Here is a 27,849-nt window from a genome sequence, read left to right as displayed (position 1 = left end):
TATTTTTTTTCCCCAGGAGAGAGACAAACTCTCATTTTCTGATCCCTTTACAGCTACTTTTAGTTTCCCCTGCAGGAGAATGAGGATGCTTTGGGGAGGCAGTGAGAGCAGAGGAAGCTGACCTGTATTCCCTGCACAGCTGTGTTTGCATTCCCTGCACAGTTCCCACAGCCCTGTGGCAGCTCAGGGTTCCACAGGTGTAACCTGCAGCCAGAGGAATGGGGGTTATCTACCCTAATAACAACAGCTCTGAGCAGATCTGGCTAAAATTGTGTCAAACCTGCTGCAAGGAGAGCCAATCCCATGGCCCAGGTCCCACCAGGGAAATTCCACAATTCCACCTTGCAAAGGAGAATGGGTGCCTGTTCTTGTGCCAATGCCCGGATTGTTAATGAGCCCTCCCTTTAACAGTGTGTGTTTAGCAGGACAGCACTAAAGGCTCCAGCAGTCCCCGTCATTTCCAGCATTCCCTGGGACACTGCCCCTTGCAGCAGCTCTGGCTCCTCACTCACTGTCCTGAGAGCCTCTCTGGTGTCCCCTCTCTCTGAGTCCCCTGCAGCTCACACATGGCCAATGCCTTTGGGCCATTTCCCTCCTTGGTTTGGCTTTTCCCCAGCTCAGAGATTCCCTGTGGGCCTTCAGCTCTCTGGCTGATGTAGGGCAGGAAGAAACATCCCTGTGAGAGCTCTTGGGGCTGAAAAATCCACTGTGCTTCACTGAGTGACGGCTGTGCTCTGCAGAGATATCTATTTAATTTTGCTTTACGGTTCCTGTGTTTTCCAGCACCATTTCAGTGTTACTTATTCCTTCTGGGGAAGGGGGGCTCCAAGTTCCTCTTCCCTGCTGGAACGTGGCTTCCACCCTGAGCTGTGTGTGTTCTGTACTTTGTGCTGCACGAGATACAGGTATGGAAAATGCAGCTAAAAATGCTGCTTTCCCAGAAATCTTTCCTGTATTGGAACCCCAGAATGGTTTGGGTTGGAAGGGACTTTGAATGTCATCTGATCCCACCCCTGCCATGGCAGGGACACCTTCCCTTGTCCCAGGCTGCTCCCAGCCTGGCCTTGGGCACTGCCAGGGATCCAGGGGCAGCCCCAGCTGCTCTGGGCACCCTGTGCCAGGGCCTGCCCACCCTCACAGGGAACAATTCCCAATTCCCAATATCCCATCCATCCCTGCCCTCTGGCACTGGGAGCCATTCCCTGTGTCCTGTCCCTCCATCCTTGTCCCCAGTCCCTCTCCAGCTCTCCTGGAGCCCCTTCAGGCCCTGCAAGGTTGATGTTGTTTTCCCTCAGCACCCATTTCTCAGAAACCCATTTTTCATTTCAGGGCTCTTCCTTCCTCCCCAGCCCCTCCATCACAAGTTTCCTCAGCTGAGGGTTGCATGGGAGGGTTAATGTTTTCCTTCATCCAGGCTGACATGGAGCAAAAAGCTTTCTCCCCCACTCCAGCTCCTGGGGAGCCTTTGGAAATGAAGGCTGCAAATCACATTAGATTGTATTTCACTAAAGGTTTTCTCTGTCCTAGAAAACTCCTGCCTCCTCCTGAAATACACTCAGCTTAAGAAGAGACTAATATATTTACTCTAACTGTGCTCAGTCTAGGAATAATTTTGCTGTAGAGATTAAATTTTTATATCATCTTGAAGAAAACCAACTCCTGCCAGTCCCCAGGGATCCCCTGTCTGGCTGTTCCAGCAGGAGGGGCTCAGATCTTGGCAGCCCCACGTGGTGTCTTGCTTTTGCTTTTCCCTTCTATTCCTGCAGTGCAATAGCAATATATTCCATTTGTTCCAAAGTTCAGAATTTTTAGGAGATTCTGAAAAAAAAAATAAATCCTGTTTTAGCTTTGGGTGAGTGTGGTTTTGGGATGAGTGAAGCTTGTGGCTGCTCAGAACTCTGATCTGCACCAACACCTCATCTCCATGCAGCCCATTCCCACCTCCTGAGCTTGCAGAATTCCCCAGGGGCTGAATCCACTCCAAAAGATGAAGATTTTTGTGGGATTAGTGCTGTTTATCACCACAGGTAGGCTGGGGCAGGCATCAGGAGAGACTTTGTGGCAGAGGTTCAGCGCTTCTGCTTTGTGTCTGCCCAGAAGGATAAAGGATTTGCTCTGTGACTTGGGAACAGTCCTGACTCTTTGCTTTCAACCTTTTCTTTGGGAAAATGAGCTGATGGCACCGTGCTCCTTCCCTTTTTGGCTCATGATGTCTCTGTGTCACTTCTGGCCCTTCCAGGCCAATTCCAAGCAGGTTTCATGGAATCCCAGAATATCCTGAGCAGCCACATGGGCTGGGCTCAGGGTAATTCCTGAAGTCACAGCAAAGGCACCCCAAATTCCCAGAAAGGTGCCCAAAATGTGGTGAATAAAAGCCAATGAATGGATTGACTGGATGAGGATGTGCTGTCACCATTTGTGTTCAGTTCTGCCCCTCCTGAGGCACCTTCTCAGCCAGCTGGAAACAAATTCCTTCCTCTTCTGTTTGGACATGAATTGTCTTCCTTAAAAATGTTCTTGACTCTTGCTTGGAGTTCCACACAGCAGAGTGACATTCCTGAGCCCTCCCAACAGCCTGGGCTGGAGAGGAAATGCTGAACCAGCTCAGGGACAGACAGGGGACCCTGCCAGGCACACCCCACCTGGCAATCTGCATCTCCATGACTCTCCCTGCAGGGCACGATGGAGGGCTCATGGTGTGCCCTGCCCAACACAAATTGATCCATTTGATTGATTTCTTTGGTTACATGATGTTGGTTTATCAGCTTTTACCAACTTAAAGCAGTAGAAAGACAGAACGTGCAGAAATGAGCTGAGAGAAATGAGTGCTGGGATCTGTCCCCCAGCTGGCATGGCCTCAGGGGTTGGTGATGTTCTGAGCACTGGGGGAGGTTCCTCACCTGGAATCCCAGCTCCTTCACTGAGGTGCTGTGCTTGGGAGCACAATTCCCTCACCTGAGCCAGAGCTAAGGACCTGGAGACTGGCTGGGATCCTGTGGGATGGATTGGTTTTGGAGGGATCATCCTTCCCTTGTGCAGCTCTGAGACAAGCACTGCCTTGGTGTCTGAGTTCATGATTTGTTGGTAATAACCTGAGCTTGTGATTTTAAAGCCTGCTTCTAACAGAGCCAGGTGCTGGGATGTCCATGGCTCCCACATCCCACTAGGTGTCTGTCACAAACATGTTTTATGGAAAATCCTTTACTTAGGATTTTTCCTCCTGAGAAGCTGGGAGGCCTGAGGAACAAAATGTAAACATTGATTATCTGCTGCTGTGGAATGCAACAGGTGCATCTGTGATTGGTCTCATGTGGTTGTTTCTAATTAATGGCCAATCACAGTCAGCTGGCTTGGACTCTCCAACACAGACACAAATTTTTTATCATTCCTTTCTATTCTATTCTTAGCTTAGCTAGCCTTCTGATGAAATCCTTTCTTCTGTTCTTTTAGTATAGTTTTAATGTAATATATATCATAAAATAATAAATCAGCCTTCTGAAACATGGAGTCAGATCCTCATCTCTTCCCTCATCCTCAGACCCCTGTGAACATGTCACAAGTGTTCTCCATCCATGGAGCCTCTGCCCATCTCAGAAAGTCCCCATGTCCCTCCTCCCAGGTGTGTGGCTTCAAAGCACAGAAAGCAAAAGCACTGGGGCAGGGAGAAATGTGTCCAGATGAATCAAGAAAAGCAAAATTCAGCTTTAAAAGCAAACTGGGAGATGCTGAGCGTTCCTAGAATGGAACCACTTGGGGTTGGGAAGTTCATGGAGTGATCTGCTGAGCTTCTGCAGGCCACAAAGTGCCACCCATCCCATCCTTCCTGAGTGATCCCCTGGCTCCTGCTCAGCCTGGAGCTGGAAATGCAGCCTGGATGTGTGAGCACAGCCCAGGGCTCCTGATTTGTTGTTATTGTCCTCAGATAAAATCCAGTTAAGCCCAGTGTGGTCAGAGGGGCTCTGATACAGCAGGGAAGGATGTTGAGAGTTTCCTTCTCAGAAGGAATACTAATATTAAATAATACTACACAGCAATGAAGATGATAATAATATTAGTAATAATAATCATTATTCTTCAAACTGTTCTTCCAACTGTGATTAACATTCCCAGCTCATTTTTTCCTGTCTCTCAATGCTACTTTTTGAGGGAAAAAAAATCCTTAAATCTGTGGGCAGGCAGGAATGTTTTGTCCAGGACAATGGAAGGCAGTAGTAGGTTTGGGAGCTGGACAAACCTCAAGGTTATTGTCCCTTCAGAAGCTTCAGAGGTAACAAAATCTGTCCTGTTCTCAGTCAGGGCTCTGACTTTGAAACAACAGGAATATACCCCGGTGTCTTTCAGTATAAAAAAACCAAACAGACACAAAAGCAAACCAAAATCCATCATTATCATTTTTGTGTTTCTGACAAAAAGAGAGTGAATCTCTGCTAATGAAAAATATTAAAATTCCAGGTGTTCTGTCTAATAAATAATAACATGAGCATGGACTTGGCTTCCCACAGCCACCACCAAATCATCCATGGAGCTCTTTATGTGCAGCTCATTTTGAACTTTGCCTTTTTCCTTCAGCTATGCAGATATAAATAAATAATTCCCCTTGATAAGGGTCTGGGAACATTGTACTTTAAAAGATAAGAAAGGTTTGAGGGGAAATTGTTTTTAAATCCCTACCATTTGTATGCTGTTCACTGTTCACACTGAGCAAAAATTCATTCAGCTGGCACTTAACCAAGCCTGTTTTATTCCTGCTCTGTGTTCAACCTATCCTTCTCCTGGGGACATCTAACCTTCCATGTAATTACCTCTCTGAGAGTGGGAAGGAGGCCTGAATAACCTCCCCACCAACTCAATAAATGCACAGATCCTGGGACAGGTTATCAGGGGCAGGGCTGCCAGGAGCAGTGTGCCTGAGCTGTGGGGAACTGCAACACTTGAGCCATTTTTATTCTGTTTATTGGGCCAAAGAAGGAGCATATGGAATGTCTGCAGAAAACCAACCCAAAACAGACAGGAACCCAAAACACCCGGGATTTTTAGAGTATTTCTTTTTCTTTGGGAGTTGGAAATAACAGGGATGGGTTTTACCAATGATGAGATTTACCAGGGATGGGTTTACTAATGATGGGTTTACCAATGATGGGTTTTACCAGTGGTGGGTTTTACCAGGGATAGGTTTAACCAAAAAGAGTTTTACCAAAAATGTTTTTTTTACCAGGGATGGGGTTTACCAGGGATGGGTTTTACCAATGATGGGTTTACCAATGATGGGTTTTACCAATGATGGGTTTACCAATGATGGGTTTTACCAGAGATGGGTTTTTACCAATGATGAGTTTTACCAATTATGGGTTTTACTAATGATGATTTTTACCAATTATGGGTTTTGCCAATACTACCAATAATGGATTTCACCAGGGATGGGTTTCACCAGGGATGGATTTTACTAATGATGGGTTTTACCAAGGATGAATTTCACCAGGGATGGGCATTACCAGGGATGGATTTCACCAGGGATGGGTTTCCCAATGATGGGTTTTACCAGGGACAGGTTTAACCAAAAATGGGTTTTACCAAAAATGGTTTTTACCAAGGATAGAGTTTACCAGGGATGAGTTTTACCAATGATGGGTTTTACCAATGATGAGATTTACCAGGGACGGGTTTTACCAGTGATTCATTTTACCAGGGATGGGTTTTACGAATTATGAGATTTACCAGTGATGGATTTTACCAAAAATGGGTTTTACCAGGGATGGGTTTTACCAGGGATACGTTTTATCAAAAATGGGTTTTACCAGGGGTGGGTTTTACCAAAAATGGGTTTTACCAGGGCACGCAATGATGGTTTTACCAGTGATGGGTTTGACCAATTATGAGTTTTACTAATGATGATTTTTACCAATTATGGTAAAAAATTATGGGTTTTATCAATAATTCAAATAATTTATTTCACCAGGGATGGGTTTTACCAGGGATGGATTTCACCAGGGATGGGTTTTACTAATGATGGGTTTTACCAATTATGGATTTTACTAGCGATGTTGTTTTTGTTTTCCCCCCAGGTCTCTCCAAGTCCCTTGGTCTCATTGAGGGCTATGGTGGCCGTGGCAAGGGTGGCCTCCCAGCCACCCTGTCCCCTGAGGAGGAGGAGAAAGCCAAGGGACCCCATGAGAAGTATGGCTACAACTCCTACCTCAGTGAGAAGATCTCCCTGGACCGTTCCATCCCGGATTATCGCCCCACCAAGTGAGTGCCAGGGGCTCCAGCAGGGAATCTTTGTGTTCAGGTGTCACCCAGAGCCATGAGTGCTGGGGCTTTCCCAGTCAGGTTTGGAGCTGCTGGCTCTTCCCTCGTTGTTCCCAGGGCCCTGTGATGAGAAAGGGGTGGCTGGGCTGGAATGAGCTCATGGAGTCACAGAACCACTGATGCTGTAACATCTCAAAGGTTGTTGAGTCCAACCATTCCCCAGCACTGCCAAGGCCACCACTGACTGTGTCCTCAAGTGCCACATCAGCAGAGCTGTTGAACCTCTGCAGGGATGGGGATGCACTGCCCTGGGTCTGACCACCCTTTTTGTCAGGAAATAATTCCTAACATCCAACCTAAACCTCCCCTGGCACAACTTGAGGCTTGTCCTGTCCCTTGGTACCTGGGAGAAGAAACTGATCCTCCACCTGGCCCCACCTTGGTTCCAGGTAGTTGGAGAGAGTGAGAGAGTTCACCAAGATGATTTATCAGGGTTAAAAAGTGAATTTCTTCCCAGTCTGTCTCTGTTTTCCTAAAGCAGTCCATGGTTTTGTGTGGAAGTGATGCCATCAGAAGCTCAGCTCTGTTTTCACTGAGGTTTTGGTGTTTAATACCCTGTAAAAGTGTGATGAAATTCTTCCTCCTTCCCTCTTTGTCAGCTCCTTCATGTCCCTGCAGGATCTCCTCAGGCTCCTCCCAGCACAGGGATCCTCCAGGGGCACTCTGGGATCTCCCACTGGAGATCTGGGCCTTTAAAGGGAGTTTCTACAGGCAATATCTTTCGTGTCCTTTTTTGATTGAGCTCTTAAGGTGCTGGTGATGTTTCCCTGCCAAGCAGCACAGGAGAACAGCCTTTAGAAGGGGTGACACATCATTTTGTTAAGAGGATGAGGAAAGACACGCTGCAGGTCTATCTTTGTGAAGGTTAATTTTAGATATGGCTGCCAGAGTGTTCCTCAAAATAGGAAGGTGTCAGTTTGTCCTGGCCTGGAGTGAAATCCCTGATAAAAAAAAAAATGAGCTGAGAGAGGTTTGGATTGTGAAAGATCCATGTCCAATGCCTGTGTCATTGGGGCAGTGACAAAGGTGTTGCCTGGCATCTGCAGAGCATTGAAAACTGTACAGCAGGGATGGAGCTCTGTGGGGCAGGAGGTGGCAGATTGTCCAGGCTGGGGCAGCTCTTGTTCCCTGTGTCCCCAAAGCTCCAGACTGTCCAGGGCATAAGGAGCAGCTCTTGTTCCCCCTGTCCCCAAAGCTCCAGATTGTCCAGGCTGGGGCAGCTCTTGTTCCCCCTGTCCCCAAAGCTCCAGATTGTCCAGGGGAACAGAGGCAGCTCTTGTTCCCTGTGTCCCCAGAGCTCCAGATTGTCCAGGCTGGGGCAGCTCTTGTTCCCCCTGTCCCCAGAGCTCCACATTGTCCAGGGGAACAGAGGCAGCTCTTGTTCCTTCACTTCTCTGGGTGCTGCCTGAATTCCGAGCAGCCCCTTGGACCATCCAGGGCTGTCAAGCACTGACAACAGAAATCCCTGGATGAGTTTCCAAAGGAATGGAGCCCATTCTGCATTGTGCTGCTGCAGCTCCTCAGGCAGGCTGAATTGCAGGTACAAATTGCACCTTTGCCTCTGTGATATGCAAATCCCAGCACAATGCTGGATCCTTGGAGCGAGACCTTCCCCAGCACTTACCTGGGGCTGAGCTGCTGATTTCCATTTCTCATCCCCAGCTCTGACTTCCAGCAGAGCCAGCGTTACTTGGCGAGAATTAATTTGAGAAGTAATGTTTCTCTTCAGATTTGGGGGGAAGAAAAGGATTAATTCTGACATTTTCAGCCTTGCATTGTGTTTTTCCTCAGTTCCACTATCCATCATTCCATGGGAGAGAGGGGGAGAGGACAGGGCACAGCATTCAAAATGCTCATTTTGGAGCTGGGCTGATATTTGGGAGGGAATTTGTGCAGCTGCACAACTCAGTGCCTTTTATCTGTGTAAGAACTTCAGGAGTACATTTTGTTTATTGGTTTTCTTTTTGTTTTGGGGATCACTTGGCTTGATATTGTAAGAGAACAATTGGTCTGTGTGTAATAAGCTGGAGTTTGCAGGAGAATTTGGAAAGTTTCACCTCTTCCTACCTCTGGCTTCAAGGTTCCCTCGCTATTTAGTGCATAAAGTTTTATGGCTGATTTTATGAAGGGTTGAACACAAACCATTTAAGTCAAGTATCCTGGTCTCTGATTAAAATAGATTCAAGTCAAGGGAAATTAGCCTAAATGGCTTTGAAATTGCAGCATTAGTGGGGAAAAACTGTTGAAAACCCTCCAGCTGATAAGCATTACAAAGCATGTAGTGGTTTTAAATATAATAGTGAAGCTGTGTGGTTCAGCTAAAGGCTGCAGAGTGTCTGGAATGCCAATGGACTGGCACTGGGCCTGGCACAGGCTGGCACTCCCCAGCCTTTCCTCTCAGTTTTCCCTGTTTTTAAGGAAAGATTCATGTGGTCAAGTGTCAGTGCCCTGAGTGCTGAGCAAAGCTGCATCAGAGCTCTGAGGCCTTTCCCTGCTCCTTTCTTGTGCCTGGGGCCAAAGGGAAGCGGAGCAAGGAGAGCTGTGGGGAAGTTTTGCACATTTTGTGTATATTTTTGTGTCTCCAGGCTGCCTGCACCTCGTGGTCAGCCACACTGAGGTTTCAGGGACTCAGATATCCCTGCTCCAAGGGATTTCAGGAGCTGTTGGTGAGGAGGAGCCAGTCCAGCTCACAGCTCAGGGCCTCTCAGTCCTGCCCAGAGGCAGAGAAAGGAGGGAGTTTCCCAGGGAGAATGGTCCCAGAGGTGTGAGGATGATGTTCAGGAGAAGGTGAGGTCTTTCCCAGCACCAGGAGCTGTGGCAGAATACCTTGCTTGCCCTGATCTGGGGAATTGTGGTGTCACTTTCTGATAGTTTGGATTATCATCTTTACTTTAGTTGAGCTATTTCCTTCTCCTTTCCCTTTCTCTTTTCCCTTTTCCCCTTCCTCTTCCTCCTCTCCCCTTTCCCCCTTTCCTTTTTCTTTTTCCCTTCTCCCCTTTCCTATTCCACTTCCCTTATCCCTTCCCTCTTCTCCCTCTTCCCCTTCCCCATCACCCTTTCCTTCTTTCCCTTTTGCTTTTTTTACTTCCCCTTCCCTTCTCCTCTTTCCCCTTTCCTGTTCCCTTTTCCCTTCTCCTCTTTTCTTTTCCCTGTTCTCTTTTCCTTTCTTCTCCTTCCCTGTTCCCTTTTCCCTTCTCCTCTTTCCCCTTTCCTGTTCCCTTTTCCCTTTCTCCTCTCTCCCCTTCCCTGTTCCCTTTTGCCTTCTCCTCTCTCCCCTTCCCTGTTCCCTTTTGCCTTCTCCTCTCTCCCCTTTCCTGTTCCCTTTTGCCTTCTCCTCTCTCCCCTTTCCTGTTCCCTTTTCTCTTTTCCTCCTTCCCCTTCCCTGTTCCCTTTTCCCTTCTCCTCTTTTCTCTTCCCTGTTCTCTTTTCCTTTCTTCTCCTTTCCCCTTCCCTGTTCCCTTTTCCCTTCTCCTTCTTCCCCTTCCCTGTTCATTTTCCCTTTCTCCTCTTTCCCCTTCCCTGTTCCCTTTTCCCCTCTCCTCTCTTCTCTTTCCCCTTCCCTGTTCCCTTTTGCCTTCTCCTCTCCCCCCTTTCCTGTTCCCTTTTCTCTTCTCCTCTTTCCCCTTCCCTGTTCCCTTTTCCCTTCTCCTCTTTTCTCTTCCCTGTTCTCTTTTCCTTTCTTCTCCTTTCCCCTTGCCTGTTCCTTTTCCCTTCTCCTCCTTCCCCTTCCCTGTTCCCTTTTCCCTTCTCCTCTTTCTCCTTCCCCATTCCCATTTTCTCCTCTCCTCTTTCCCCTTCCCTGTTCCCTTTTCTCCTCTCTCCTCTCTCCCCGTCCCCATTCCCCTTTTCTGCTTTCCCCTTTCCCCATTGCTGCTGGGGCTGCTCCCCTGGGCTGGGAGGGGGAAACCCTTCCCTGCTGTTCCCCCCTGAGGGATCTGGGGCTGTCCTGGGCTCATTCCCAGAGGTCTGGGATGAGCTGTGTGGAGCTGGTTCCCAGCAGGAGCTGTGCCTGCCCCGCCTGGAGCTCACCCTGAGCAGGAGAGGCTGTGCTGGCTGTGCATGAGACTTTGCAGTGAGCCAATTCACAGATTCCAGCTGGGAAAGCTCTTCCTTGGGCTAAAACAGGCAGGAGTGGTGCTTTGGGGTGAGTTATTCCAGAACCTGCTGCCAGGCAGTGCCATAGTGAGAAGGGCACTGGGAACACATGCCTAATCACGCTTGATTGGCTCTTTTGGCTTTAAGATGAGATTCCTGCATGTTCTGGAAAACAATCTCAGCTTCCAGATTGGAAGTACCCAAGGTGCTGCTTGCAGCCTGCAGGATTTCTACTCAAATCTTCACAAAAATGAGCTGGAGAGATTTTCTCAATTTTCTGCAAAATCCTCTGAAGGACAAGGCTGCTGTGTGAGTTTTATTGTTTATCCATTCCCAGCACTCGCTGCCTGCCTGGGGAGGATGGGGCTTTGGGAGATGTGTTGTTTTCTATATTGAAAGTGAAGCATATTTACATGGGATGCCAGGGCCTGCAAACATTCCCTGCTTGGATACAACATTTTATGCACCTCTGTTGTATCCTGTGATACAGGATTTAATGGGAACCTCTCCTATGTGTAGCCAGAAAATAAAATTGCTTTGTTAGATCAGCCTGCCTGTCCATCTTATCCACTATCTAATCTCTGATAGTGGAATTACCAGATGCTTCAGGTTGAAGAAATCATATTAAGGGAAACTATGAAATAATCTGCCCATCTGGTACATTCTGCCTCCCCCATTCTCTCCTTTCAATCCTATCCAACATAAATGTGGAGTTCTCATTATCTCTTTAAAAGTCTGTTCTTTTCTGGAATCCTGCTAAGCTCTGATTCAGTGGTATTTTATGGCATTATAGGATTAAGGGGTAGATTTAAGAGAAATAATACCCACAATTGTTAGGACTATTGGATCACTGGGTGCAGATGACACATCCCTGCTGCTGCAAATCTCCTGACAGCTGTTCTCAGGAGGGGAGCCCCGAGGTATTAAAGTGAAGAGCAAAGATGGTGTAAGAGATAAGCAACTCCCAGAGCCTGATTTCTCACAGGTTTTGAGGGGTTCCCAGCCTGGAGACACAACCCCTTCTCCTGCCTGCCTTGGGGTCCTGCACATGGTCAGGAGGTGCATGGAAAGGGACTTTGGACAAGGGGATGTAGTGACAGGATGAGGGGGAATGGCTTAAAAATGCCAGAGGGCAGGGATGGATGGGATATTGGGAGGGAATTCCTGCCTGTGAGGGTGGGGAGATACAGGAACAGGGTACCCAGGGAGGCTGTGGCTGCCCCTGGATCCCTGGGCCAGGTTGGATGGGGTTGGAGCAACCTGGGACAGTGGGAGGTGTCCCTGCCACAGCAGGGCTGACACTGGATCAGCTTTAAGGTCCCTTCCAACCCAAACCCTTCTGGGATCCTCTGATGGAGAAGGTTTGGAGGTGCTGGGAGCCTGATTTGCTGCTGTGCTCTCACAGCACCTGCTCTGTGTTTGCCCTGTGGGGAGGTGCCCCCATCACCTGCTGCTGAAGAGGGAACAGTTCTGTGTCCCTGCCTGGTGTGACTGTCCCTGTGGTGTTTGGCTGAGTCAGAGCCATCCCTGCAGCTCTCAGTGCCTGAATCACCCGTTTATTTCCGGAGCTGCCGCCGTGGGATTGCAGCACCAGCTGCCTTTGGCTGCTTTATTGCCAGGGACCTCGTGCAGCAGCAAGCTGAGCCTTTCTTTGGGATGCACTGCAGAAGATGGAGAGCTTTGGCTTCTGGGTAGACTTTGGGTTGTTGTTTGACAGCTTAACTTAAAGAAACTAAATCAAGTTGTGATCAATTTTTATTTCAACTGATTTTGTGGGGCTCTGTGGGCTCTCAGTGTGTCCCTGCTGGTGCTGGAGCACTTTGTGGGGTGGAGGGAGCCCCTGTTCCCCTTGGGGTCTCTCCCCATCCCTGGAGAGCCCCCCTCAGACTTAAGGATTGTGCAGGGCCCAAGAATTCCATTTTGGCTTGTTAATCACAGCAGAATGCATATTTGGATGGTGATGGATGTGGGTGTGACTGACACATCAGCACTGCCCAGGAGGATGCACCTGGAGGCTCTAATTGAGTCTCTGCCCATGAGACCCCTCCTGCCTTCCCATCTCTTGTGGTGGACCCCAAATGTCCTGCAGAGCCCCCACTGGCCGTGGTTTGTGCCAGGGGCTCAGCCTGTGCCCTCTGATGGGAAGGTTCCATGTGCCATCACACTCATTTTCCTGTGAAAATACAGAAATCTCTTCCACTGTGGGACTGACTGAGCTCCCTGGCTTTGCCCTTGGCTCACATTTCTCTGGGACCAAGGCACTGAAATGAGGGATTTTCCCAACCCCTGCCACAGCCTGGGCAGGAGATGCCCTGTCACTGCTCCATACCCCTCACCTCATTTCCTCCCCTCTAACAAAACCAAATGCCTTCTGCCTTCCCCCTGCCCACAGGACTGTGTTGGCTGTGGCAGAAGTGTCAGAGATGTGCAGATATCACAGTGTGAGAGCTCAGTGATGGCTTCCCAAGGATCTGGGCCATTCCTGAGCTCACATTTGTGCTGATGTGCCTGTCACTCATGTCCTGCCCTGGGCTGCTCAGCCAGCCTTGATGAAGTGAGTCTGCAGAGAAGGACAACATTTAAGAAGACAAAACAAACTACTTGAATTATGAGAGTGATATTTGCTGGGAAATAGAGTTTCATGCCTGTTTATTTGTTGTGATTGCTGCTTATTGCAAACAAAGGAGGTCAGAAGAGCTCCTTCTCTCTTGCATGCACAATGTGCTACCACAGTCTGCAAAGGGTGCTTTGGTTTGTTTCAATCCTACATCCAAACAACAGCCAGGAAAAGAGGCAGGATGTAGGGCTTTTTCTTCATCAAATAACTGAAGGGAAAGCTAGAGAGGAATCAAGACAGTGGGAGAACCAAAAAAATTACTTTTTCAGATATGAAATTCCCTTTGAATTGCATGTGGGAGTGTATTAAAAGATCCTTACAGCTCTAGGAGAAAGCCAGGACTGGTTGTGCACCTTCTCTCCTCATAGATGGTTGTGGGTTTGATCCACCATTGTATAAAAAACACTCCTGCCCTTGGCTTTTTATAGCTTCAGCCATAAAAAAAGGAAAAGTAATATTTTCCAGTACTTGGAAAGGTGCCACCTGAAAGTTTTCTGGGAGAGCAAGTAGAGAAATCAAGCAGTGAGTATCAGTGTCACAGCTCTGGCATGCAGGAGCTGTGCCTCAGAACAGGGCTCACCAAAGCCAGAGCAGGTTTGCAGCTCTGGGATGGATTGTTGGATATTTTCTGTCCATGTGTTGTTCTGTGCTGCCCAATCTGTCCCATCTCTGTGTGGCTCCAGGCAGTTTTAATCTGCCAGGCTGCAAAAAGTCATGGAAACCTCCTGAGCTGGATGGGACCCAGCTCAGGAGAATGAGAATCACTGAGGCTGGAAAATCCCTCCCAGCCCATCCAGTCCAAGCTGTGTCCAATCCCCACCTTGTCCCCAGCCCAGAGCTCTGAGTTCCACCTCCAGCCCTTCCCTGGGCACCTCCAGGGATGGGCACTCCAAACCTCCCTGGGCAGCCCCTGGCAGTGCTGAGCTCCCTTTCCATGGGGAGATTCCTGCTGCTGTCCCCCCTGAGCTGCCCTGGCCCAGCCTGAGGCCGTTCCCTCTGCTCCTGTCCCTGTTCCCTGGAGCACAGCCCGACCCCCCGGCTGTGCCCTCCTGTCAGGAGCTGTGCAGAGCCACAAGGGCCCCCTGAGCTTTCTTTGCTCCAGGCTGAGCCCCTGCCCAGCTCCCTCAGCCCCTCCTGGGGCTCCAGACCCTCCCCAGCTCTGTTCCCTGCCATGGCCATGCTCCAGCCCCTCAGGGTCTGTCTTGAAGCGAGGAGCAAAATCAGCCAGTGCAGCCCTGGCCGTGCTCAGACACCCCAACAACCCCAGCAACCCCAGCCTGGGCATCCCTGGGAGCAGTGTCCAAACACTCCTGGAGCTCTGGCAGCCTCAGGGCCGGGACCTTTCCCTGGGGAGCCTGGGCAGGAGTTGTGTCACCTCTGCACCCACCCAGATCCTGTGTCCCTGCAGGAGGGGCTGGGGAGGATGGTGGGAGTTGTTTTATGCAGGGGCTGCTGTCAGAAAAGATACCCTGGAGTATCCTGACTGGAAGAAACCCCAAGGATCATCCAGTCCAGCTCCTGGCCCTGCACAGACACCCCAACAATCCCAGCCTGGGCATCCCTGGAGCTCCTGGAGCAGCCTCGGGGCTGTGCCCATTCCCTGGGCAGTGCCAGCACCCTCTGGGGGAAGAACCTTTTCTCAAATCCAGCCTGAGCTGCCCTGGCCCAGCCCCAGCTGTCCCTGTCCCAGAGCAGGGATCAGAGCTGCCCCTCAGGAGGAGCTGCAGCCCAGCAAGGTCCTGCTGCTGTCACTCCAGGCTGTGCCCAGGCTGTCCCTCCCTGCTCTGAAGATCATTCCGAACCAGCTCCATTCCAAGTCAGGTTTTCATTTCTCCTGCACCCCCAGGGCCCTGAGCTCTGAGGAGCTGCTGCTGCTGCTCTGTGTGCCCTGTGCCCCTCCTGCCCTCCAGGGATGGGGCTGCAGCTTCTGCTGCCTTTGGGATGATTTGCAGAGAGGAAAAAGCCTCTTTGCTGCTCCATTGCTTCCCCTGCACTAATACAAACCAGCAGGCTGTGGAATAAATTCCAGTATTGATCTTTATTCCTCAGTGTGTTTGGACATGCTGCTCCTGACTTCCAGCAATGCTTTTTCTTGAAAACTGGGCAAGCAAAGGCTCTAAAAGCACACTTTTCCAGCTGTGCTTTACATTTGTTGGTTATGATTTCAGCCCATTCCTGTGACCTGCAGGAGCAGCCTGGTTCCTTGGCCACACCAGGAGTTCCTTGGCCTCCCCCAGAGCTGGAGCTGCCAGACTCTCCGTGGAAATTTTAGGGGTTTGTGCTGCAGGGATTTACATGGGGACACAGGACAACTTTTCCTTTCCCTTTTGAAGCAGAGATCTGGAGCACACTTTGGCAGCTTGTGTGGGGTCAGGAGTGTGTCAGAAGCCTTTGGTGCTTGAAGTCCCAATATCTTCTTTAAACCCAGTTAGGAAGAAAGTGTTTTGGGGAAAGCAGATGGAGTTGTTTAGTGTCTGTTAGAGAGTCTCTTATTTCCACTGTGCTGCTCAGTGTCACCTGCAAACGCTGTGACCATGGATTTATAGCACTGCACCTCGGGGTTCTTAATGCCATGCACTCCACTAATTGTCAATTTTCCCTTCCTGACTGCAAAGTTATTACCTGTTCTTGTAAGGTGGGAACATGGTGCTCCAGGGAAGGCTTCTGTGGCAGGAGTGTGCTATAAACCAGTTCCTAATGTAAACACAAGTATTAAATGATCACTTTGGCAGAGGATGGGATTAGTGTAATTTAACAACTTGCTTTTGTGCTCCTCTGAACTCCTCTGCTGAAAAATACCTGTGTTATCATAAATACTTCTGCCTAAACTGTGCTTATGAGAATGAATGAAGCAATTTAAGCTTTGGATACACTTCTCTCCAGCTGGCTTCCAAGGAAATCAGGGCTTGTGTGTTTGTTTGTGCCACCAGCCCACTCCCCTGGACTGCCCAGAGCTTTCCTCTTCCAAACCAGCACATGCCCAGCCAGAGCAGGCAGAGGGGGAGTCAGGCTCTGCTGCTTTGTTTGACAGCCTTGCTCTTGCAGCCATTTGTGCACTTTTCCAGCAGGAAAATCCAAGAGCAAGCAATGACTTATTTTGTGTGTGTGTGTGAAAGAGCTGGGCATGGGCAGAGCTGGGTAAGTGGATGTGACACTCAGAATTGCTCTGGCTTTTATCTCCCTTAGATCTGTCTGAGCCTAATAACTTTATTACAAGAGCCTCTCACCAGAGTAAATTCCATTCTCTGCATTCTGTTTTTACAACTTTGCAGATGATTTCTTCTTAGGACTTGCCAAGTAATGTGCCTTTAGAAATGTCTGTATGTCCCTGAATTGTAATGGCTATTTTTGAGACCCTGATTCTAAAATAGAACTGAACATTTCTGAGGAAGAATTACTGGGAATGAAGTAGGTGCTTTAAAATCGAGTTTCTTGGGGCTTTGTGGTCAGAAATAGTTTGAGAACCTGGATCTGTAAACAGTGAACTGTACCAGACAGCATTAGGTGTATTAAGATGCTTGGGTCACAAAAAATGTACATCACAGGATAGACACAATAGATTTAATGTTGGCAGGCCCTTTTGCAAGCAGACATGTGCACTGAATCAGCAAAATCCAAAGTAGAATAAACAATTAATGAATGGAGCATGATGAGGAAGTGGCAGGATGAATAGCAGGCTGAGCATTTGCTTTCTTTAAAGCCTGCTCATAATCTTTACAAAGGCCAAATGGAGATCAATTCATTTCCTGGTGAAGCTTTATTTCAGAGGACAGCACAAATGCAGCTTGTTTGCAGTGGGTTCCATTTGTGGAGCTGTCTGTCACCAGAAGGACAAACCCAGCAGGTTTTCCCTCTGCCACTGAGGTTTCCAGGCAGGAAGCAGCACAGATGTTAGGGCAGAGCTGGGCAGCAGTGCCTGTGGAGTAAGGGATGCAGGGAGCCTGAACCTGCCTGTGCTGGCACAGCAGAACTTGAAGTGGATTTACAACATTCTGTCCTTCAGCCATGGAGCTTTGCAGCCCGGCCATGGGGAAATCATTCAATCCCTGCAGGGCCCCATGGATGCATCAGGATTTACCTCCCAGGCCTTCAGCTGCTGAGTTCTGGGGGTTTGCTGTGGGCCAGAGGGAACCTGAGGAGCTGCAGGCAGCAAAGCCAAGCCCTGGGTGTGTGTGATGGTGTTTACAGGGTTCTCAGTTTGAAGGAAGAGATGAGGATCTGACTCCATGCTTCAGAAGGCTGATTTATTATTTTATTATATATATTACATTAAAACTATACTAAAAGAAGAAAAGGTTTCATCTCAGAAGGCTGGCTAAGAATAGAATAGAATAGCAAAGAATGATAACAAAGGCAGCTGTCTCAGACTCTCTGTCTGAGCCAGCTGACTGTGATTGGCCATTAATTAGAAACAACCACATGAGACCAATCCCAGATGCACCTGTTGCATCCCACAGCAGCAGATAATCATTGTTTGCATTTTGTTCCTGAGGCCTCCCAGCTTCTCAGGAGGAAAAATCCTAAGGAAAGGATTTTCATGAAAAGATACCTGTGACAGGTGTGTCTGGATGTGTCTGGCTGTGCAGGTGGGGGGAGCTTTGGTGTCAGGGCTGGTGAAAAGCAGGTGAAAGTCCAATGGCCTTGGTAAGGTGAGGATGAGAGACAAGAAGAGTCCAGAATTCCCCACTTTTCAGGTGTGCATGCAAACCTCTGGGGTGTGTACGTGATGAGGATGTCTTGGGAAGGTGTGGAGTTAAGCTCATCAGAAACCACATTTAAGCCTTTAGAGTTCATTATGTATCTCTCCACATATTTTGATATGAGTCTGCTGTGTTTTGTCAAGTGTGTTATGGAATTATTTAGGTTGGAGAAGCTGCCCAGGACCATCGAGCCCAGCACGGCCAAGGCCACCACCATGTCCCCAAGTGCCACATCCATGGCCAGTGCTCCCCAGACACACCCAGGGTGCACTCAGTGCCACTGCTGGCTCCTCTGAGGGCTGGGCTGCTGCCATGGTCACTGTGGCAGGCTTGAGATGCTCCTGTCAGCATCTCTGGGGTGGCAGCAAACAAATCTCCAGCCCCAAATCCTGGCCCTGGGCTGGAGTGGCTCTGGAAGGTTCTGTGGCAGGGAGCTGTGGCTGCTGCCCTTTGGGTCTCTGCAGGAGGAGGCAGGCACAACAAAAAGGATGTGAAACCCCATCTCCAGCCTGTCCCTAAAAACTGATTGTGTTTTGGTTTGGGGTTTTATGAGGGGACAGGGAGAAGTTGGAGTATTTTTATTTGTGGTATTTTTTCTTAACCTTGTGACAATTCAGCTTTTGTTTGACAGGCTGTGTTGGTTTGATCCCACCCTCCCTGCTGTGAGGTGTTTCATGGTGCTGCAGTTCTGCACTGGGTTAACCTGGGTGCCTTTGTGTGCTGGGGCTCTGAGCTGGTCACCTCTGTCCCCCAGCTCTGTCTGTTGTGTATTTTGTGTGGCAGAGGGGGATGTGTCACCTGGGACAGCAGAAAAACCACAGAGGAGCAAATCTCTCCACAGAACAGCTGGTGTGGAGCTTCCTCTGTGGAATAAAGGGAAACTTGTGGCACTTTGGAAACTTCTGGCACTTTGTGTGTGGTCTTTGCTTTGTTAATTCTCCACCCTCAATGTCCCCCACATGAAGAGGCCCCACTATTTATGGGCAGTTCATTGCATTCAGTTAACTGGAACCTGAGGGGAAAAGCAGATCTGAATCAGCCCCATCTGCTGGGTTTGACCCTTTTGATGGTGCTTGGGACTCATTTTTATTCTTTTCCACCCACAGCAGTACAAGTGTGTCACTAGAGTGTCAGTGTGCCCTGGTGAGCAGCCTGGGCTGGGCTGGGCTCTGGTGGTGCCAGTTCTGACATTTTGGGATGGCAGAGCCCTCCCTGGTGCCAGTTCTGGGATTTGGGGATGGCAGAGCTCTCTCTGGTGCCAGTTCTGGGATTTGGGGATGGCAGAGCTCTCCCTGGTGCCAGTTCTGGGATTTGGGGATGGCAGAGCTCTCCCTGGTGCCAGCTCCAGGATTTGGGGATGGCAGAGCTCTCTGCAGAGACAACTCCAGGATTTTGGGATGGCAGAGCTCTTCTGGAGACAGCTCCAGGATTTTGGGACAGCAGAGCTCTCCCTGTGTGACATTTGCTGGGATGGCAGAGCCCTCCCTGTGCGACATTCCCCATGCAGGAATTTGGCAGACAGGGCTCAGTGACACCCCTCTGCTGAGGCTGATCCAGTTCTGGCAGAGGTTAAACAAACTTATCAAGTGATGTCTGTACATAATGGGAAAGGTTTAAAAACCTCTTCATCTTCCAGTCCATAAAGCCATCAGCAGCGTGGCTCTGTGAGCACAAAAAAGAAGAGCTGTCTCTAAAAGTCCATTGTGCCTTTTAAGTTCATCATTTTTATGCCAGCTCTTCCAGCAGCAGCATCATTCCACCTTGTTCCAGGCAGCACGAGTGGTGGCTGCTTTTCTTCTTTGTTGCCCCAAGTCTGTCCTGGGGGTGTCAAACTCCTGGGTTCCTGTGAGATCTGTTCAAGTAAAACTCTCCTACCTCAGGCTCAATCTCTGAGGTAGGTAAAACTCACCTACCTCAGGATTGCATTTTCAATTTGAGAGGGAGGTTTCCAGAAGTGCCAGTTCCATCCCAACCTGCCTGAGCACAGCTGGGATGTTTGCTCCTGGGACTTATTGCCAGCTGGGGTCTGTGTACAAATCACCAACAGGACAGGACTGCTGGGAACATGCCTTGAGCTGTTTGATTTTCCAGCATCACTCTCATTACATGGTTATGGCAATGGGAAGGTGCCAGCAGCTCACATCCCAGGCAGCAGATAAAGAACTTAATGTGACAACTCACTTTATAAGCTTCTTGACCAATCACACAAAGCAAAAGCATATTGACAGTAGTTCTATCCAACAACTATAAGCACAGGTACCTTTGGTTAAACAATGCTTGCTTATTTCAAATACAATACCTGCTTGTAAGCCTTAAAACACAATGCACAGAGCTCCATTATTAAGCTTCAACCTTCCTAATATCTCACTAGATAAACTTTGCTGTAGCTTAGAGAGTTATTCTAGACAGGTGCTAATACACAGACCATTGTTCTATTTGTCCTCATGTTCTTATCTTGTTGTATTTCATATTTCCAGAGTCCCATACTGTTGTTATTACATTCTTAAAGTCCATGCCTTCTAGCTGGTTTTCTACCATGCAGTTCTTCTCTATAGCACAGTTCCTCGTGGCTTCACAGGGGTTCTTCCAGGGCTCTCAGCCCACCCCTTATCACGTCGGGGTCACCAATGGTTGATATTTTATTGTTATTATCATATTTCTAGAGTCCCATACTGTTGTTATTATATTCTTAAAGTCCAAACCTTCCTGTCTGGTTTTCTACCATGCCAATCTTCTCTGCTGTGCAGTTCCTCATGGCTTCACAGGAGCTCCTCCAGGGCTCTCAGCCCACCCCTTTTATCCCAGTTATCTTCACGAGCCACAGCTGCTGCCCAACTAAGGACTTCGCAGCTGTAGCTTGTTTAGAATAACTGGGACCCACTTATCCAATACATAGGATACACTACATCCTTGCTTTTCTCCTTTTTAAATAATTTTCCTGCTGACCAATCTCATGGCTGCTGCTTGGCTCTAATCACAGTTCTGCTGTCTCTGGGGCCTGCACTTTGCAGCTTTCCCAAAACCCTCTGATTTTGTGGATTCCCACAGGACTGTCACCCTGGAGTCCCTGGCTGGGACATGAAGGCTCCCTTCCCTCTCTGATGTTGGTCTGAACCTCCAGCCTGGGGCTGCCTCTGATCAGGGGAGGAAGAAGGCATTTTCACCTTCCCAAAAACCACTTCAGTGTGTTACACCTGACAGAATTATACCTGGGATGGAGGGCTGGAACAAACTGTCCTTTGGCAGTGGCAGTGTCACTTCATTGAGCCTGAAGGGAGTTCTGGGGGGAGATGTCTGTGAGTTACCTTGTCCAGACTGTGCCTACATGAGCAGCTACAGAGCAGCAGCTGCCTCCAACAGAGGCTCTCAGAACATGCGCTGGTAATTTACAACTTACTGTTAATTTACACTTCATTGTCAATGCACAGTTTGACATTAGTGCCTTTCATCTGGGAGCACCCAGCCCTTGCCAGTGGCCAGGACCTGCTGTTGTCCCTGTGGAGCAGTCTGGGTCCTGTCTGTCCTTGTCAGGGCTCCTGTCTGTCTGTCCCTGTGAGCACAGTCAGGGCTGCTGTCTGTCTGTCCCCGTGAGCACATCCAAGGCTCCTGTTTGTCTGTCTGTCCCTGTGGAGCAGTCAGGGTTTCTGTCTGTCCCTGCCCTGTCCTGCCCGGCCCTGCTCAGCATTGGTGATGGGCTCTGAGCTGACTTTGTGTCCCAGCCTGGCCCCTCCTGGCAGGGAGCTCAGGTCTTGCTGCCTGTGCTGTGACCCTGTCAGATGCTGCAGAGGGCCCTTGCAAAGCTGCTCCTTCACCCCATGCCTGTCTGGAGATCATTCAGAGCTCAGCTCTGTTTGCAGGGCACTGTTTAATAACAAACAGAGAATAAAATGCTCCTGAATTTCCTCCCTGCCCAATCTACCTTGTGTGGGAGGAGAGAGAGGCCACCAGCCAGGCAGCAGGACCTGCAGCCTTCACTCCTGAGCCCTGCTGAGCCCCTGTCCCCTTGGGCTGACCCTCCATCCCTGAGCATCATAACCTCTTGTGTTTAAATCCCTCCTGCCTTGGTTGAGGGAACAGCAGGACAGCAGCCTGCTTCTCCTGAGGACCTGTCAAACTGGGAGCCCCCAGCTGTGCTCTGGATGGCCAGATGTGGCCAGATGTGGCCATGAGGAGACCCTGGAGCTTGGTCATCCTGTGGCCAGCCCTGCCTTGTCCTGCTGGGGCTGATGAGGAGCCAGGGGCACAGTGGATGTCATTCCTTGTGCCAGGTGACAGGGACACACTGTGGGCTCCTGCACCACACAGGGGGAGCCCTGACCTCTGTCTCTGCAATGGGGTGACATTGCTGGTACCTCCCATCTGAGGAGTGCTCTCAGTTTTGGGAACTCAGCACTGAGAGATGCAGTGGTGACTCTTTCAGTTGAAGCTGATGTTTTCCTGAAGGAGCAATCTCTGCTTTAGGGAGGAATTGCTGCTCTGGAACAGCAATCTCTGCAATCTGGGGAGAATTTCACTTCCTGTGCATTAATTCTGCCCAAGCTGTGTCTCACACACCCTTAGCTTTAACGTGGCAGTTCCATAGCTCATTGTGGAAAAGGGATTTAAATCCCTTTAATTTAAATCCCTCTCTCTGCTCCTGAGCCATGTTTTATAGGAGCAGCTCCACAGCCCTGTGGAAGATGTGCCAACAGAGCTGAGCACTTCTATAATGTCCACAGTGTTTTTAAAGACAGGAAGTAACAATTCATTTATTCTGCTGATCAAAAGAATATTTGCCTGTTTAAATATTCACACTCTTGAGCCTGCTACAAGACTGAACTGTCAGGAGGGGATAAGCTCCTGATAAGCACGTTAGCTGGATTTATTTAGTGTGATGGCCAAAAGAGAAATCATTAATAAATCAGGACCCAGACTGGGGAGCTCCTGGATGCTCAGAATTAGAAATAAAGGGGGGGGGGGCAGGAGGAAGGGAGATCTGGCACTCTGATATGGAGGAGAGGAGAAAATCTTGGAGAACCATCATAAAGATCTGCTTTATAAAGAGGTGTGCTGTCCATAATCAGAACCACCACATTCTTTGTATGCCCTGTATTCTCCCACAGGCACAACAGGACCTGCATGGACTGAGATGATCTTTAAGGTCCCTTCCAGCCAAACCCCACTCAGTGATGCTGTGATCTGGGTCCATTTTTTGCCAGCTGGCACAGATTGCTGTGTCTGACTGTCCCTGTGTGCTGCTGTGATGGCTGATCCCACAGGGCTGCACAGGGGTGCAGCAGGACCCCATCAGGAACTGTAGGAATAACTCCAGAGGCTGAGGGAGCAGCACAGAGCACTGACATGGGTGTTCTGCACACCTGGGGCAGAACCCTAAACACGGGTGTTCTTCAGACCTGGGGGCACAGAGCCCTAAAGCCATGGGTGTTCTGGAAACCTGGGGGGGCACAGAGCCCTAAAAATGGGTGTTCTGCAAACCTAGGGGGCACAGAGCCCTGACATGGGTGTTCTGCACACATGGGGGGCACAGAGCCCTACAGCCATGGGTGTTCTGCAGATCTGGGGGGCACAGAGCCCTAAAAATGGGTGTTCTGCACACCAATGGGGCACAGAGCCCTGACATGGGTGTTCTGCAGACTTGGGGGGCACACAACCCTAAACATGGGTGTTCTGCACACATGGGGGGCACAGAGCCCTGCAGCCATGGGTGTTCTGCATATCTGAGGGGCACAGAGCACTAATGTGGGTGTTCTGCAGACCTGGGGGACACAAAACCCTAAACATGGGTGTTCTGCAGACCTGTGGGGCACAGAGCCCTAAAGCCATGGGTGTTCTGCAGACCCAGGGGGTTCAGCCCTCTCCATGGTGGTTGCTGCTGGTGGCATTTCAGAAGGACAGGTAGAGATGTCCCCTTCATGCTCTGGGGGACATTTGTGTCCTGAACAGCCCTGGGGAGATGAGGGATGCTGCAGCATCAGAGCTGATGGTGCTGCAGCTATGAAATAGAACTCAGGTTATCAGTGAGTCTGGGCACAGACTCTGCTCCTCAGACACCCCTGAGCAGCACAGAGCAGCTCCTGTGATGGTGTTCACAGGGGTTCTTGGATGAGGGAAGAGATGAGGATCTGACTCCATGCTTCAGAAGGCTGATTTATTATTTTATTATATATTTACATTAGAACTATACTAAAAGAATAGAAGAAAGGATTTCATCAGAAGGCTGGCTAAGCTAAGAATAGAATAGCAAAGAATGATAACAAAGGTTTGTGGCTCGGCTCTGTCCAAGCCAGGTGACTGTGACTGGCCATTAATTAGAAACAACCACATGAGACCAATCCCAGATGCACCTGTTGCATTCCACAGCAGCAGATAATCATTGTTTACATTTTGTCCCTGAGGCCTCCCAGCTTCTCAGGAGGAAAAATCCCAAGGAAAGGATTTTCCATAAAAAATGTCTGTGACAAGCTCCCACTCCTGCCCCTGCTCCCAAGGGCACAGCACAGTGCTGTGTGCTCCAGAGTGAGCTCCAGGTGCTGCCATCCCTCCCTGTGCCAGGCACCAGGCAGGCCAAGGGACTGTGTGTTCCACAGAGCAGGCTGCTGTTCCCCTGCTGTTCTTTTACTGACCTTTGCTGCTGGCTGTGTTTTCCAAAGCAGAGCAGGGCCTGCCCACCCTGAGGCTCCTGTTCCAGCCTGTGTGGGCACTGCACAGGGTGTCCTTTGTGCCCTGGCTCTGAGGGATGGACAGTTGTTGTGGCTCTGCTCCCAGGGAACAGCAACAGGAGGAGAGGGAACAGCCTCAGGCTGGGCCTGGGAGGTTAAAATTGGAATGGAGGAAATTTCTGACTTAAAGGAGGGTCAGGCATAGGAAGGGGCTGCCCAGGGCAGTGGGGGAGTTCCCATCCCTGATCTGAAGGCCGAGGAGTGAAGAGTCCCTGAAGCCAAGCAGTGCCTCTGTTGTCTAGGAACAGCCCACACTCCAGGCTGTCCTTTATCTGCATTTATTGGTACTGATCAATGGCTTATATTGGGAGGGGAAGGTGTGGAAACCATTGGGCTTTGGCTGATGCCAGACCAGGCAGTTCCAGGTGGTTGATGGAAATGGCTTTGTGCCCCAGGTGAGATGTGTTAATTGAGTGGTAGAATGGATCTTGTTAAATCACTGGGCAGGAAGAGTTGCTTTGTAAATGTTAGCTGCCACTTTGTGGCCTCTCTGTGCTCCAGGAGTGTTTGTTGTGATTCCAGGTGATTTTTCTGCTGAGGGATCATGAGGCAGTAAATGCTGGGATATCCCTTTTCTGTTACTGAGAGAGACAATAAACATCCTAATCTCACTGCCTGCTCTGAAGAGTGGATTTACAGCTGTGTGCTGAGCAGAAAACAAACGAGCAGAGGATTCAAAGCAGGCTCTGCAGCAGGCAAACACGAGCTGGAGCAGAGCTGGGGTTTATGCTTTTTGTCTTTTGAATTTGGCTGACTTGATTAATCCAGCCTGATGTGTGCCAAGCTGTTCAGCAGAAACTCAGCCCTGCTTCCTCTTTCCCCAGCTCCCCTTGTCAGCCTTCCTTTGTTTTGGGATGCTTTCTTACATAAATCAGGTGGTGAAAAGATGATCTCTGTAAATACATTTGTTTTGTGGGTTTCCTTGCAGGTTCTCATGTTTGCAGGTTTGGGCTTTGTGTAGAATAAAGATCTGGGAGCCAGTAAAGGTGGTGGTGGTCACAGTGCAGGAGTTGTGTCACCCCCAGCACCTCTAGGGATGGGCACTCCAAACCTCCCTGGGCAGCCCCTGGCAGTGCTGAGCCCCCTTTCCATGGGGAAATTCCTGCTGCTGTCCCCCCTGAGCTGCCCTGGCCCAGCCTGAGGCCGTTCCCTCTGCTCCTGTCCCTGTTCCCTGGAGCACAGCCCGACCCCCCCGGCTGTGCCCTCCTGTCAGGAGCTGTGCAGAGCCACAAGGGCCCCCTGAGCCTCCTCTGCTCCAGGCTGAGCCCCTGCCCAGCTCCCTCAGCTGCTCCTGGGGCTCCAGACCCTCCCCAGCTCCATTCCCTGCCATGGCCATGCTCCAGCCCCTCAGGGTCTGTCTTGAAGCGAGGAGCAAAATCAGCCAGTGCAGCCCTGGCCATGCTCAGACACCCCAACAACCCCAGCCTGGGCATCCCTGGGAGCAGTGTCCAAACACTCCTGGAGCTCTGGCAGCCTCAGGGCCGGGACCTTTCCCTGGGGAGCCTGGGCAGGAGTTGTGTCACCTCTGCACCCACCCAGATCCTGTGTCCCTGCAGGAGGGGCTGGGGAGGATGTTGGGAGTTGTTTTATGCAGGGGCTGCTGTCAGTCCTCAGCTCCTCAGTCTGTCCTAAAGTGAGAAAAGATGTCCTGGAATGTCCTGAGCTGGAAGGAACCTCAAGGATCATCCAGTCCAGCTCCTGGCCCTGCACAGACACCCCAACAATCCCACCCTGAGCATCCCTGGAGCTCCTGGAGCAGCCTCGGGGCTGTGCCCATTCCCTGGGCAGCCTGGGCAGTGCCAGCACCCTCTGCGGGAAGAACCTTTCCCTGATCTCCTCCTACACCTCTCCCTTCATGCCTGAGCCTTTGACCAATACAGAGCAAACCCCTTTTTTCCCCCCTGTTGGAGGCCAGGAACATTTCTCAATGAGACCTCAGCAAAGTCCTTAAATTAAACCTAGTGCTGAACATGGGGAGTTTTTCCCCAGCCTCCTCAGACTTGGAGAGTTTTGTGAGCATGATTTAATGAAACATATTCAAGCATGATTTAATGGGACATAAAATGCCTCTTTGATACCTCATTGATCTAAAGGAGAGACAAAACTGTGAGGTGGCTCTTTCTTTCCACTACTGATCCACAATATTTCAGTATAAATCCTCCAAGCAGGTGCCAGCCTGAGTTTAATTGCAGAGAGCAGGATTTAGTGGGACAAAATGTAATTGTGTGACCTGCCCTGATTCATTTCCAGATGCTGGCAGGTGCTCTGTGCTCAGGGGGTGTTTCCCACCTACAGAGCAGGAATGGGAAGGGATAACCTGCAGCCTCCCTCAGTTTTCTTCTGTCAGGACTTGCTGCAGACTGGCCCAGTGCCTCTGTGCCATGGTGGGTGCTGTTCAGTGTGCTGGGACCTTCATGAAGAAGACACTTGGGGGGCACAGGCAGGTCTGTGATGACCCTGAGTGATTTCAGCTCTTCTGGAACACAGGAGATGCCAAACAAGGGATCTGTGTGGGGGGTTCCAAGGAGAGCCTTCATTGAGCTTCTTCCCCAAAAGGATCCAGGGACCAAGAGCCACTGAGTAAGGAAAGCGGGGTTTATACGGGGATCTTGAGGGGTGGGACAAAACACCAGGGCCAATGGGATGAGGGCACAGAGGTGGAGCCAGGAGGAAGGGCCAATGGGATACATGGAATCTGCATGTCAGCAAGGCATGCTGGGAGAGGCCTTTTCCCTCACCCTAACAAAGGTGGTTATCCCTTGAGGGGTTTTCCCTGGACTCCGCAGGTTGAAGGTTTTTCCCTGTTGGCCCAGTGGCCTCCCCAGCTGTGTCCTGCAGGTGTGGCAGGACCTCTGCCACGGTGCCAATTGCAGATGTGCACGAGCCTGGAGAGCACCTGCCCCATGGGCAGGGAGAACTTCCTGAGGCAGCCTTTGGGATGATGGAATGAGGAATGTGGGCTAAATTCCACATCTAATGATGGACTGGCCTTCGGCTGGGTAGCTAATCACTGACACTGGAATGTGTTTGGTGGTCTGACCCTTGTATTTAATTTAAATGGAGAAGTTTTCAAGTGTAGGGAGTGCTCCCCTGAGCATTCAACTTTCTAGAATGAGACTTGCTTTGGGCTGGCCACATACAGCACGAGCTGGGTGTAAGAGATAAAACCTGAGATTCACAGAATCCAAAGTGCTTTGGGTTGTAGGGACTTTAAAGCCCTTCTTGTCCCAGGGAGGGACAACTGCCACCATCCCAGGCTGCTCCCAGCCCCGTCCAGCCTGGCCTTGGGCACTGCCAGGGATCCAGGGGCAGCCCCAGCTGCTCTGGGCACCCTGTGCCAGGGCCTGCCCACCCTCACAGGGAACAATTCCTTCCCAATATGACTCTCTTTGAGCTTAAAACCATTCCCTGT

General features: G+C 50.0%; 1 protein-coding gene across 1 annotated transcript in view; it reads left to right on the top strand.

Annotated features, from left to right (window-relative positions):
* Positions 1-27,849, top strand: part of GALNT17 (polypeptide N-acetylgalactosaminyltransferase 17) — a 240,778-nt gene that overhangs the window by 53,153 nt on the left and 159,776 nt on the right. The window contains exon 2 of the mRNA XM_058037426.1: positions 6,063-6,246. Coding sequence (XP_057893409.1) covers positions 6,063-6,246 — 184 coding nt within the window. The remainder of the gene's footprint in view (positions 1-6,062; positions 6,247-27,849) is intronic.

The sequence above is a fragment of the Melospiza georgiana genome, chromosome 19 (genome assembly GCF_028018845.1).
Source record: "Melospiza georgiana isolate bMelGeo1 chromosome 19, bMelGeo1.pri, whole genome shotgun sequence".
NCBI classification, from domain to species: Eukaryota; Metazoa; Chordata; class Aves; order Passeriformes; family Passerellidae; genus Melospiza; species Melospiza georgiana.
Note: the sequence above shows the minus strand (reverse complement) of the source record. Positions and strands in the feature narration are given on the sequence as shown.